This window comes from Rhinoderma darwinii, chromosome 11, assembly GCF_050947455.1.
Source record: "Rhinoderma darwinii isolate aRhiDar2 chromosome 11, aRhiDar2.hap1, whole genome shotgun sequence".
Taxonomy (NCBI): Eukaryota; Metazoa; Chordata; class Amphibia; order Anura; family Rhinodermatidae; genus Rhinoderma; species Rhinoderma darwinii.
The window spans coordinates 40,664,125-40,678,440 of record NC_134697.1 but is presented as its reverse complement, the minus strand read 5'-3'; the positions used below and the strand labels follow the sequence as shown (position 1 = coordinate 40,678,440).

Genomic DNA, 14,316 nt, shown 5'->3' with positions numbered 1-14,316 from the left:
GACTTTTATAATTTCAGGGGGACATCCTATTTAATGGAAACCTAGAAACCTAGGTCACCAGCATTTCACCTATTTAACTCTACTCACCCCTGGCTGGCCGCTGCTGTCAAAAGTTCATTGCCATTATCCCCTCTCCTACACTCCTCTTCCCAGCGTAAATAACGGTCTGCAAACATTTTGTGCCTTTTTATGGTAATAATCCAGCAGTCTCGTTCGTTCATCTTCTTATGCCCGCCCACCACCGAATACTGGCCCGCCCTGAATGGCAACATCTCGTCTGAGATAGCACGCATGCGCCCGTCATGTATGGTCCGACACCCTTCCCTGCCTTGTCCAGGCATCAAATCTAGTTACCGCGCATGCGGCGCTATGGTGTCCCGTTGTGCGCACACACCAGAACAGGACATTGATGTGCAAGTGCGGGATTTTGTGTGCTGGGGGAAGGTGTAGAGCTGTCAATCAAAAGTAAGGAGACGGGGTAAACTCGGAAAGGTTTGAGGAATGAAGATATGACTCTTTTCTAACTAAGATATGACTCTTTAATGCTCATTAGCATACTCTGCAGGAACACTAAAAAACAAAATACTAAAAGGTACAGAGCCTACTTGGAAGATAATTCTAGGTTACATAAAAATGATTTTTTTACCCCCCTTCCATCAGGTTTTGCTGGTTTAATAGGTGAAATGCTCCCCACAGCAAAATCTGTAAAAGGGCGCCCCAACTACGACATATATTTATAGCATGGACGAACACAAACTTTTGAGGCTTCCTGTGCAAAAACCGTGCGTGGACCCTCTTCTACCATCAAACCTAAAACTTACATCTTCTCATATTTAGAATAAATCATTACCATAAAAATAATGTTGCTGTTATCACTGCTGGATAGTCTAAATTCCGCTGAAGTCATGGATAACATCCCTGATAGTCTAGAGTAGTTAAGAGGTTATTGGTAATATCCATTGTATTTAGGACTGCAAAAGGGCTTATAGTTACATCCCTGGTAGTCCAGAACAGCTCATTCACACAGTCTCTGTGAGTGGCTGACTGATATGATGCAGAGTCTGTGTAATCTTCAAGAGACCCCTGCAGAGTGTAAGCAAGTGGAGGGGGTGCGAGTAGTAGGATACTTGCTTTAAAAACCCTCACACTTCTGGGCCCCTGTGCTGCTGAACAGCTTCGTTTATAGTACTGATCTCCTCCTATAGGGCAGAGACCTTTTTGGTTTCCTAAGGCCGGGTTCCCACGTAGCGTAATAGTTGCAGAATTTCCTCAACGGAATTCTGTGTGGAAATACCGCAGCATTTACAGTAGCAGCAAAGTGAATGAGATTTGAATTAATAAAAAAACTTATACTTACCCCGGGCCATTGTCATAGCGACGCTTTCTTCTGTTGTTCATCCAGGCCGGCCTCCTGGGATTATGTTTCATCCCATGTAACTGACAGGCTGCATCGGTCACATGGGCTGCAGCATCCTCAGAGGAGGCCGGACTTCACAGACAACAGAGGGACGTGTCGCTATGATAACGGCCCGGGGTAAATATAGACTCGAAAAACTGCTCCACAATTTGGTGTGGTTTTTCAGGGGTTTCACTGTGGGTTCTAGGTCGACCCGAGGGAACCCAGCCCAAAGCTATAGGACACAGGAGTGTCTGCAACCTCCCCACCTGCTAATGTTGCAATCCCTGTTTTCATGCATCTTACACTTGTTAGTAACTTTGCATTTTTTCTGGTTATAATATTTTTAAGCCAGTCTAGTTCAACGTCTCTTCAATTTATAATCTGGGTTTTATATTTCCTAATTTGAAATGTAACCTTTCCTACACCCATTTCTTTCCTGTCATGAGTCATGTTTACAATTTTTGCAATAATATAACTCGAAAAACATCTATATGAAAATAATTTACAGAAATGTACATTTTATGTAAGTTAAATATCAATTTATGAGTGAGCGTTTCAATCACTGAGGCCTAATGTAATCACTGGGGATTTTATATGTTTAAAATACAATTTAAATAAATGAAAAAGTGAATCAAATCTCCTGTAATATACAGATTAAATCCTAATTATTCTATGAGTTGCAGCACAGCAGTACAGCAGAGAGAATATTGTAGTGTGTCAAATAGTGCAATTATTCAGGGAACCTTTATTACCCCCAATTTAGATGTCTTTTTTATAATACTTTATGAATGGACTTTTATGTGATAAAGGTTAACAATGCCAGAATAACACAAAAATTCAAAGTAAATGACAGATATGCCAGTTCTGCGTGTATAAATAATCTGAATACTGTATATTTGAAGGCACTAGGCTTATATAATAATAATAATAATAATATAATAAGTGACTACTATCTTCGGTGCACTTAAAATGGACGCTAACTTTTCAAACAACTTATGCTAATGTAATAGTATGCCTGATATAGATATAGATATATATATAAAATATAAGTGTATGTGTATATATATGTGTATGTATATATATATATATATATATATATATGTGTATGTGTATATATATGTGTGTACATATATGTGTGTGTGTTTGTGTGTGTGTGTGTGTGTGTGTGTGTGTATATATATATATATACACTACCGTTCAAAAGTTTGGGGTCACCCAGACAATTTTGTGTTTTCTATGAAAACTCACACTTATATTTATCAAATGAGTTGCAAAATGACTAGAAAATATAGTCAAGACATTGACAAGGTTAGAAATAATGATCTTTATTTAAAATAATAATTTTCTCCTTCAAACTTTGCTTTCGTCAAAGAATGCTCCATTTGCAGCAATTACAGCATTGCAGACCTTTGGCATTCTAGCTGTTAATTTGCTCAGGTAATCGGGAGAAATTTCACCCCATGCTTCCAGAAGGCCCTCCCACAAGTTGGATTGGCTTGATGGGCACTTCTTGCGTACCATACGGTCAAGCTGCTCCCACAACAGCTCTATGGGGTTGAGATCTGGTGACTGCGCTGGCCACTCCATTACAGATAGAATACCAGCTGCCTGCTTCTTCCCTAAATAGTTCTTGCATAATTTGGAGGTGTGCTTTGGGTCATTGTCCTGTTGTAGGATGAAATTGGCTCCAATCAAGCGCTGTCCACAGGGTATGGCATGGCGTTGCAAAATGGATTGATAGCCTTCCTTATTCAAAATCCCTTTTACCTTGTACAAATCTCCCACATTACCAGCACCAAAGCAACCCCAGATCATCACATTACCTCCACCATGCTTGAGAGATGGCGTCAGGCACTCTTCCAGCATCTTTTCAGTTGTTCTGCGTCTCACAAATGTTCTTCTGTGTGATCCAAACACCTCAAACTTCGATTCGTCTGTCCATAACACTTTTTTCCAATTTACCTCTGTCCAATGTCTGTGTGCTTTTGCCCATATTAATCTTTTCCTTTTATTAGCCAGTCTCAGATATGGCTTTTTCTTTGCCACTCTGCCCTCAAGGCCAGCATCCCGGAGTCGCATCTTCACTGTAGACATTGACACTGGCGTTTTGCGGGTACTATTTAATGAAGCTGCCCGTTGAGGACCTGTGAGGTGTCTATTTCTCAAACTAGAGACTCTAATGTACTTGTCTTGTTGCTCAGTTGTGCAGCGGGGCCTCCCACTTCTCTTTCTACTCTGGTTAGAGCCTGTGTGTGCTGTCCTCTGAAGGGAGTACTACACACCGTTGTAGAAAATCTTCAGTTTCTTGGCAATTTCTCGCATGGAATAGCCTTCATTTCTAAGAACAAGAATAGACTGTCGAGTTTCACATGAAAGCTCTCTTTTTCTAGCCATTTTGAGAGTTTAATCGAACCCACAAATGTAATGCTCCAGATTCTCTACTAGCTCAAAGGAAGGTCAGTTTTATAGCTCCTCTAAACCGCAAAACTGTTTATAGCTGTGCTAACATAATTGCACAAGGGTTTTCAAGTGTTTTCTAATCATCCATTAGCCATATCCATATATATATATGTATATACATACAGTTAGGTCCAGAATTATTTGGACAGTGACACAAGGTTTGGCATTTTAGCTGTTTACCAAAACATATTCAATGTACACTTATTTAATCAATATGGGCTTAAAGTGCAGACTCCAAGCTTTAATTTGAGGGTGTTCACATCCTAATTTGAGCAAGGGGTTTAGGAATTACAGCTCTTTAATATGTAGATGCCTCTATTTCAAGGGACCAAAGGTAATTGGACAATTATCTTAAAAGCTATCTAATGGACTGCATGGGCTATTCCCTCGCTAATCCGTCATCAATTAAGCAGGTAAAAGGTCTAGAGTTGATTCCAGGTGTGGCATTTGCATTTGGAAGCTGTTGCTGTGAACCCACAACATGAGGTCAAAGGAGCTCTCAATGCAAGTGAAACAGATCATCATTAGGCTGAAAAAAATTAAGAATTCCATCAGAGAGATAGCACAAATGTTAGTAGTGGCCAAATCAACTGTTTGGTACATTCTTGAAAAAGAAAAGAGCGCTCTGTTGATCTCGTGAACTCCAAAAGGCTTGGATGTCCACGGAAGACAACAGTGGTGGATGATTGCAGAATCCTTTCCATGGTGAAGAAAAACCCCTTCACAACATCTACCCAAGTGAAGAACACTCTCTTGAAAGTAGGTGTATCAGTATCTAAGTCTACCATAAAGAGAAGACTCCATGAGAGCAAATACAGTGTGTTCACTACAAGGTGCAAACCATTAAACAGCCTCAAAAATAGAAAGGCCAGATTAGACTTTGCCAAACAACATCTAAAGGAGCCGCACGGTTCTGGAACAGCGTTCTTTGGACAGATGAAACTAAGATCAACCTGTATCAGAATGATGGGAGGAAAAAAGTATGGAGATGGCTTGGAATGGGTCATGATCCAAAGCACACCACGTCCTCTGTAAAACATGGTGGAGGCAGTGTGATGGCATAGGCATGCATGGCTGCCAAAGGCACTGGGTCACTAGTGCTTGTTGATGATGTGACTGAAGACAGAAGCAGCCGGATGAATTCTGAGTGTTCAGGGATTTACTTTCTGCTCAGATTCAACCAAATGCAGCAAGGTTGATTGGACGTCGCTTCACAGTATAGATGGACAATGACCCAAAACATACTGCGAAAGCAAACCAGGAGTTTATAAGGCAAAGAAGTGGAATATTCTGCAATGGCCAAGTCCATCACCAGATCTCAACCTGATCGAGCATTTCACTTGCTTAAGACAAAACTTAAGGCAGAAAGACCCACAAACAAGCAACAACTGAAGACAGCTGCAGTAAAGGCCGGCAAAGCATCATAAAGGAGGAAACCCAGCGTTTGGTGATGTCCATGGGTTCCAGACTACAAGCAGTCATTGCCTGCAAAGGATTCTCTACAAACTATTAAGAAAAAACATTTTTACTAATGTTAATGTTAATTTGTCAAATCACTTTTGAGCCCCTGAAATGAGGCGGCTGTGTTGAAAAATGGTTGCAATTCCTAAACATTTCACATAATATTTTTGTTCAACCCCTTGAATTAAACCTGAAAATCTACACTTCAATGGCCTCTCCGTTGTTTCAGTTCAAATTCAATGTGGTGGCAGCAGAGCCCAAATCATGAAGATTGTGTCACTGTCACTTACCAAATAATTCGGGACCTAACTGTATATATAAAATCAACTTTGTAATTTACTTACTGTTAAAATTTAGTTGTTTTATCCATGCAAATTCTGTGTGAAGGTGCTGCCACTAGATATCTCCCTGTGCTGTCCACCACCTGTTAAAAAGACTCCGTCACCACATTACAAGTGCCCTATCTCCTACATAAGGAGATGGGCGCTGTAATGTAGCTGACAGCAGTGCTTTTTATTTAGAAAAACAATCTATTTTCCCAGTACTTCCATTAAAGGATAGGGCCAATAATGCTGCTCATCCTGATCTTCCTGGTTCAGGATAGGATTCCACTAGAGTGAAAACCAACATACAGGCAGCACAGTATGAGAAGGAAATGGGGGAGTATGTAAATTCATAAGAATCCAGATTTATATGCCTTTCTTAGGATATGTTCACACGCACTGTTTTCAGATGTAATTCGGGCATTTTACGCCTCGAATTACGTCTGACAAAACGGCTCCATTACGCCTACAAACATCTGCCCACTGCTTTCAATGTGTTTTACGATGTTTTGTTCCCACGAGGTGTAATTTTACGCGTCGCTGTCAAAAGACGACGCGTAAAAAGACGCCCGCATCAAAGAAGTGTATGTCACATCTTGGGACGTTTTTGGAGCTGTTTTTTATTGACTCCATTGAAAAACAGCTCCAAAACGTCCGTAAAATACGCTGCGATAAACGCGACTAGTTACAAAAATGTCTGAAAATCAGGAGCTGTTTTGAGGAGAAAACAGCTCCGTATTTTCAGACGTATTTTGTGTTTGCGTGTGAACTTACCTCTTTGGAAAGCTGGAGTACAACCTCAATAATGGCTGCATTAGTGGTCGACTAACATTCAAGAGATCAAAGAGCATTTAAGGACAATGTGGATGTTAAACCCTGGAGGTATTTTAGTATTTTGTACATAAATTTATGACGATGCCAGTACTTTTAGTCCACATTTTTTTTTTAATTGCTCCTGAAGAATGCAATAATTACAAGATCTCTCAATTCTACTTTTTGCTAAAAAAATAATACGTTCGGTATAGTAAATTGTACTTTGAATCTGCTCTTCCAAGCTGTTCTTATTTTAATGTAGCTTTGGAGGTGGTGAGTGGATGGAATCCATTATTCTAATAGTTTCCTGAAATAGAAAGACAACTGTAAAGGAATGCAATATGACATTAAATATGGCTGTTATTTCCAATAATCCTCTGTTTTACTCGCCTGCTTTCTCTCTCAGGTTATTTTAGATGCTATATCCTTCTAGAATAAAAATAACTATTCCCTAACTCCATTTTAAAATATTCAAATTCTACATAAAACAGATGGCAGAATCTAAACATAACTTTGTTACAAATTCACATAAAATATCATATGTCATTTCTTGTTGCTTTGGCCTTTACAGAAATTGTAAATATATAGGCCTGCATTTACTCATGGAAAAATAGATCTTACATTATGCAGGATGAGACAACTTGTGTATACGTTCTCTTTGTGATTTCTTCAAACTTCTTAAGTAAGAATGCCATACTAACTTGTGTTGAACTTGATGGAAAGTAATCCCTTAAAATTGAACTCCACTTAAACTTGTCAATTCTGTAATGACTAGCGAACCTCAGTATGCCGTTACCCTCTTGTCACACTTATAGGGGCCCTGGAAACTGAAATATGGGGTGATTTTAGCATGGAGAGCTTATGGTCACCAGTGACATTCTGGACAAAACTCATATATGGAGAGAAGTGTATGACGCTGATTGGTCACTGATTGGTCAGCGTCATACACTTCTCTTTACAACGCCCAGTTGGTAAAAAAAAAGTAAAAACACGTCTAGTTGTCTATTAATTAGCATAAATCAAAAATTGTGCATAACTTGCTCAAAATTGCTAATTTTTCAAAATAAAAAATAGTGTTGTTATCTACATTACAGCGCCGATCACATTATGTAGGAGATAGGGCACTTATAATCTGGTGACAGAGCCTCTTTAAGTTTCTGTTAATTCAATTGGAGGTATATAGGTAAACTTTAGTTAATACAGTGAAACCTATTTGAAACGACCACCCAAAATTTTATTAAAAAGTGGTCTTGTAGGGGAGTGGTCTTTTCAAAGAAGATGGGCAGTATGTATAATATATGGTGAATCTGTCACCGGAAATTCGGTCTGGATAAAGGGTTGGTCTTCTTAATGAGGTGGTCTTTTGGAGAGATTTCACTGTACATTGAGAATAGCATAAATTGATACATAGTTACATAGTTAGTACGGCTGAAAAAAGACACATGTCCATCAAGTTCAACCAAGGGACGGGAAAAGGGAAGGTAAAAATTTCTACACATAGGAGCTAATACTTTTTGGTTCTAGGAAATTATGTAAGCCTTTTTTTAAAGCCATCTACTGTCTCTGCTGTGACCAGATCCTGTGGTAGACTATTCCATAGATTCACAGTTCTCACAGTAAAGAAGGCTTGTCACCTCTGCAGGTTGAACCTTTTTTTCTCCAGACGGAGGGAGTGCCCCCTTGTTTTTTGAGGGGGTTTTACATGGAACAGGATTTCACCATATTTTTTGTATGTGCCATTAATATATTTATATAAATTAATCATGTCCCCCCTTAGTCGTGTTTTTTCAAGGCTAAATAGGTTTAATTCTTTTAATCTTTCCTCATATCTTAGATTCTCCATGCCCCTTATTAGCTTCGTTGCTCATCTTTTTGTATTTTTTCCAACTCCAGGGCATCCTTTCTATGAACTGGAGCCCAGAACTGAACTGCATATTCTAGATGTGGCCTCACTAATGCTTTGTAAAGTGGTAATATTACATCCCTATCCCGCGAGTCCATGCCTCTTTTAATACACAACAATATCCTGCTGGCCTTTGAAGCAGCTGATTGACATTGCATGCTGTTATTTAGTTTACGATCTACAAGTACACCCAGATCCTTCTCAACAAGTGAATCCGCCAGTGTAGCTCCCCCTAGGACATATGATGCATGCAGGTTGTTGGTACCCAGATGCATAACTTTACATTTATCTACATTAAACTTCATTTGCTAACTGGATGCCCAAACACTCCGTTTTTTTAAATCCGCTTGCAATTCACGAACATCTTCCATAGACTGAACTATATTACATAGCTTGGTGTCATCTGCAAAAATATAAATAGTGCTATTAATCCCATCCTCTATATCATTAATAAATAAGTTGAATAATAGTGGTCCCAGCACTGAACCCTGGGGTCACCATTTATAACCGGGGACCATTCAGAGTAGGAATCATTGACCACAACTCTCTGGATACGGTCCTTGAACCAATTCTCAATCCAATTACAAACTATATTTTCTAAACCTGTAGTCCTTAATTTACCCATTAGACATCTATGAGGGACAGTGTCAAATGCCTTTGCAAAGTCCAAAAACACTATATCCACAGCGGCACCTCTGTCTAGGCTTCTGCTCACCTCTTCATATAATACAATATGCAGTGAAAGTTTTTTAGATAACCACCCAAAATTGCATTGAAAAGTGGTTTTCTACGGGGGTAGTCTTCTCAAAGAAGATGGGCAGTATGCATAATGTATGGTAGAACAGAAAATCTATTACAGGAAATTCGGTCTGGATAAGTGGGTTGGTCTTCTCAAATAAGTGGTCTTTTGGAAAGATTTCACTTTCTGGCATTATTTTTAGAATTATTTTTATAATATATTCTGCATTCTTATGTCATTGGGTTTTCTTTTTTTCATACAACACTCCGAAAACTTACTGATCGGTTTATTGGCCTTGTGTATATGTGTGTGCATCCAAGAAAGAAAGAAGTGATCGCATGTGGAATATGTTGACGTTACATAAATAATTGGTAATATATGAATGCTACATACTATAGTCGCTCCTAAGTGACAACGGCATCCAAAAAATTGTACCTCTAAAATGAATGCAGGTTTTCAGACTGACAATATAATTCTGATAATCCAGCATGCTCAGGACTGCCGACATGCTGAAATATTCTAAATTATTGGAAGTTACTGACATGGAACAGGCCTAAACATGGAACATGGAATGATACCACAACACTGACTTATGTTATCACTGGGTGTCGGATTATAGGAATTTGAGTTTAGTAAGATTCCTTTCCAAATATTGTAAAATAGTTTTAGCCATAAGCAGATCAAACAATCATGGGAGAGATAGAGTTAATGTTGGAATTTGAAATACTCGCCCATGAAGTAGGTTGCAGGTTTATTATCTGTGAAAAAACAGCACAAAGTGCATTTTAGATAGAAGTCATAGAACATTTATGTTACTCTTTACCTAAAAAAAAGTTAAGAAAAATAAAATAAAAAGTCCATGTTTGCGTTTCATGGGAAATTGCTGTATTAATGTTCTTACAATTCAGAGCAGATGCAGGCTATAGAGTCTAAAAATACAAGTACTTACATCAATTTGGTCTGGAAAATAAATTAGATCTGGATCTGTTTATATGGTTGTAAAATACAGACTAGCCTTGGAAAATGCATTTGAAAAGTACATCTCAGGGGAACACCTAGCTCATATCCGGATGCTTGAAACTATATAAAGTTCTCTATACAAATAGTCATTTTAGAACTTCAGAGTTCTTCATGATCTATCATTTTTTGTTTCATACACTTTCAATAATTTTATAAATGTTTTGGTTTTTTTTTGTGTCGTGATCTATTGGCAATCTTTATAGGGGCTATTAAAGGAATACTCCTCTTAAAATGTTTGTACCATATTATGACTAGTACAGGGGCCTAAGGGGGTGGTGCATGACACACGAATTCAAAGATCACCAAAGAGGAAACCCCACGCTTTCCTTGGATTGTGGTTTAGTATGTATTTATGAGTTACTTTTATCTGAAGAAGGGGCCAATTTGGCCTCAAAACATGTTATTTTTTTGGTCAATGGATTCTCCTTCAATTCTCTTTATCTTGTGGACGATGGACTACTCAAGTGCGCCATCCTATGATCTCCCTTCAAGTGCCACATAGAAATAACCAACCTTTTTTGGGGACGCAACTGGTTCTGTGCACCCTCCTCCTACTATTGGTATGGTTATATCTCAACTGGACAGTGATCACTTCAAGTTAGTTAATAGGTTTAATAATCAGAAAATGCTGAACATGTCTTTTCATGCCCTCACAAAAGATAGTGCTATAATATGTAATAACAGATTATAGATAATGTACTATTCTCTCAGTACATCTAAAACACGGAGTATAAATAGTACAGTGGTTTTATGTTGCACACAAATATATTGTACTCTCACTACAGGAAGCAGATTTATTTCATGAAATACTTGTTAGCTTGTTTGAACACTGACTTTGATATATAAGCGAGCTTATTACAGTTATTGTAAGGAAGTGTGTAAACTGGACTGTGACATTTGGTGAAGCTGAAGCCTAGATTAGTTTATGTTTGTTCTAGATATAGGAACTTAAGGGGTGTAGTTATGTTTTCTTTAGAACAGACAGCTTTGCTTGCCAAAAAGTATTTGTGGCTTAAGTCAGAACAAAATGAGTGTTTTGTTGGAAATAATTCCCCCCCCCCTCACTATCAGAAATATTAATATTTCCAGATAGTCAATGAATCGTGAGGTTATTTAAAATTTTACAGTTTCAAAATATACCCAAATAATAGCACCAGCCATAATGCAATATAATGATGTCAGGTGTAGAAGCCATATAATAGTTAAAGCCACAGTGCCAACATAATAGTGGCAGTTAAAGAGCCAATATAGTAGTGCCAGTCAGAGGCATAATATAGAAGTTACTATGGTTGCAATTGGATCTGGGCGCTATGGTTTAAGTGGGTCCAGCGTCCCTGTTTATTATCCCTGTTCTGTAATCTGTGGATCCCTGTTCTGTGGATCCAGGCAGCCAAGATTATGTGGAGGAAAAGCAGAACAGCTCTGTCCTAAAGAAATAGATCGCCATTTCCAAGTCTATTATAAAAACACCTAAGATGCTGCTACGAAAACATCGTAGAAAAAAAATATATAACGAGGCAAGCTTGAATATGGATTTAGGCAAAACTTTAATTTGTGTAGTCTGAGAACAAGCTGGCGTTATAATATTTACCTATATGGGGGCAACACAAGTGTTTTGAAAATGTTAGACCCTACTCCATTGTTCATAAATGTATTATTTCTTAAAGGGGTTATCCAGGCTTTAAAATGGGATGGCCTATCCTTAGTATATGCCATCAGTAGATCGACGGGCTCCGACTCTCGGCAAGCTACCAATCAGTTGTTTGAAGTGGCAGTGGCACTGGTGCAAGCGCTGCATTCCCTTCATTGTTTACAGTGGGTTTTAGGATGGTTCAATACTAAAATTACAACATACCAGAATTGTGGCATGTGCAAGTATGAACAGCCTAAAATCTGATGTAAACAATGAAGAGGCTGCAGCGCTGACACCAGTGCCACTGCAACGCCAAACAAAACTCGGACCTCCACCGACATAATGTTGATTTCCTATCCTAATCAGAAAGTTTTATAGCCTGGTTAACCACCTGTAATTTCCTGTGTTCCCTAGAAAGCCAATAGTGTAAAACAGGGGCAGCAAAAATCTCTCTTGGTTCCCAAGGCAGGGGCTTTATAATAAGTCTCGCCACCATTGCTCCATGAAGTCCGGCGGAATAGCTGTAGGGTCGACAGTCAGGGTTTAATTAAATTACCGTCTTACTCCCCCCCCCCCTTCACCACCAATCCCTAGTGTTTTTATAAGACACATTCCCCATTTCCCTCCACAGACGTGTAGTTCTTAATGCAGGCCGCCTGACAACTTGCCCTCTGGAGTTCGCCGCTTCACCATACAAGGGAGCGCTGAATGGTAGAGTAGGCTCCTTTTCCCCAGTGAAGTATATTTCTGTGTGATAGGTGCCATTCCCTTACTAATGCACTGCAGGAAAGTGCTCATTGTACCCCAGCAGCATTGTTTTTTATATTTTTATTCTACACCATCCCCCTAAATGTAGCCCAAGGTACTTATGTACGATATAGGTGGCCCATAGCCATGGTGCAAAGTTAAACTGGAATTATACTGATTCATTTTGCTCAATTGAATCAGTAGAAAATAATCATCACCTTTTTAAGGCTCACATATTTGCTTAAAATCCTACATGTATTTCCATGGCAAAAATCCAAGGCTGACCCTTGGATTTCAGCCGCAGATTTCCTAAGGTTGTACTGCGGTGTGATTCAATGGCGCTTATCCTATGCGTTTCCATCTAAAATAAGTAGCATGCAACTTATTTCCACAACAGATTTTTTTTTAACGTGTAGACAAAATGTTTTCGTTGTATGGAACAGGGATTTGACGCAGATTTCGGTGGAGAATCTGTGTCAAGAACGACTTGTGTAAATTTTTCCCTTTAGCATAAAATGATCTGCAGGACAGGACCCATATAAAGGAAAACAAAGAGCATGGAAAAATAGGAGATTGTAGGCTCTGGAGAGAGCAAATACAATTTTTTTAATTCTGTAAACAAGAAATGAAAGGAATACAAGAAGAGGTAAAACTTAATTTTAAACTTACAATCAATTAAAAAAATGTTTGGATATTACCCAGATTTTGAAATTTGTCTATAACATATTATCTAGTAATCCATATTCCCTATTACAAATGTTATCCCTATTATGTCCGCTAATATGATAACAGTTATCACTTGAAAGCAGTCTGGTGTTTTGTAATGTCTGTAAAACAGGAAGGCATGTGAAGTGTAATCTCAATGTAAAGGCTAGATGGATATGTCAGACCTACAAAGACAAAGTACAGCGGAGGGCAGCTTTTCCCTAAATTCTTTTTCATTCTCTCTGCAGGCTGAGATAAATGAAAAGTTAAGGGTTCAGCAAGAGGCCTTCGCTTCAAAAATAGAAAACCTGCAAAAGCCGTGACATTCTCAGCAAGCAAGTTGGAACTTCAAAAATCACAGTATCACAAATGGAAAAAAAAGTTAATTATTTTAAATGCAAACACTTCAAGGAAGTACAGCTGTTTTCAACTGCATTATTTTTTTTTTTGGTAAAATGTGTATGTATATGTCCAGAAGTACAGTCATACTAGTTAAAAAGACAAATCAGTCCAATTTTAGAGTCCTATACATAATAATAAAAAAATGCTTTGGTTTATACCAGACTTTTGCTACATGTATGGTAACCAAAAAGCATGTCTAACATTTTCCAGTATTGTAAATGTTTATAACTTAATGTAAATGTCCGTATTTTAACACCATGTTGTTTTTAAGGTCGAACATTCTGTGATGATTTTTTTATAATATATCTTTGTAGTGTTGAAACTCCATTTTTCCGATACACAGATCAAAATCCTCTACTCCCCTTTACGGAGACCTAAAGTTAAATGATCACATTCTATTTTGTATATGTCAAACGAAATGTACATAAAAAGTTTGAATGTATTGGGGGCCATGGCTCGACATGCCAGGCTTGGCACCTTTAGCACTAATAAGACACAGGTTATAGAACACAAAGTGAAATGAATGACTATGGCTTCAAAGTATTAGATGTTAATGCTGTTCTGGAATAAGTACACGTTTGTATAGTCAAATACGATAGTTTTATGGTGTATACCCATGATGTGAAATATATAACTACCAACCACCAGCAAACGTCACTGTTCTTTACTCAACTTTCCTAGGTTATGTTTACACCAATGTGCCCATAGTCT

At 38.4% G+C, this 14,316-nt stretch overlaps 1 protein-coding gene across 2 annotated transcripts in view; it reads left to right on the top strand.

Annotated features, from left to right (window-relative positions):
• Positions 1 to 13,760, top strand: part of CABCOCO1 (ciliary associated calcium binding coiled-coil 1) — a 106,242-nt gene extending 92,482 nt beyond the window's left edge. For both annotated transcript variants that reach the window (XM_075842642.1, XM_075842641.1), the window contains exon 7: positions 13,452 to 13,760. In XM_075842642.1, coding sequence (XP_075698757.1) covers positions 13,452 to 13,526 — 75 coding nt within the window. In that variant the 3' untranslated portion in view covers positions 13,527 to 13,760. The remainder of the gene's footprint in view (positions 1 to 13,451) is intronic.
• Positions 13,761 to 14,316: the final 556 nt, after the last annotated feature.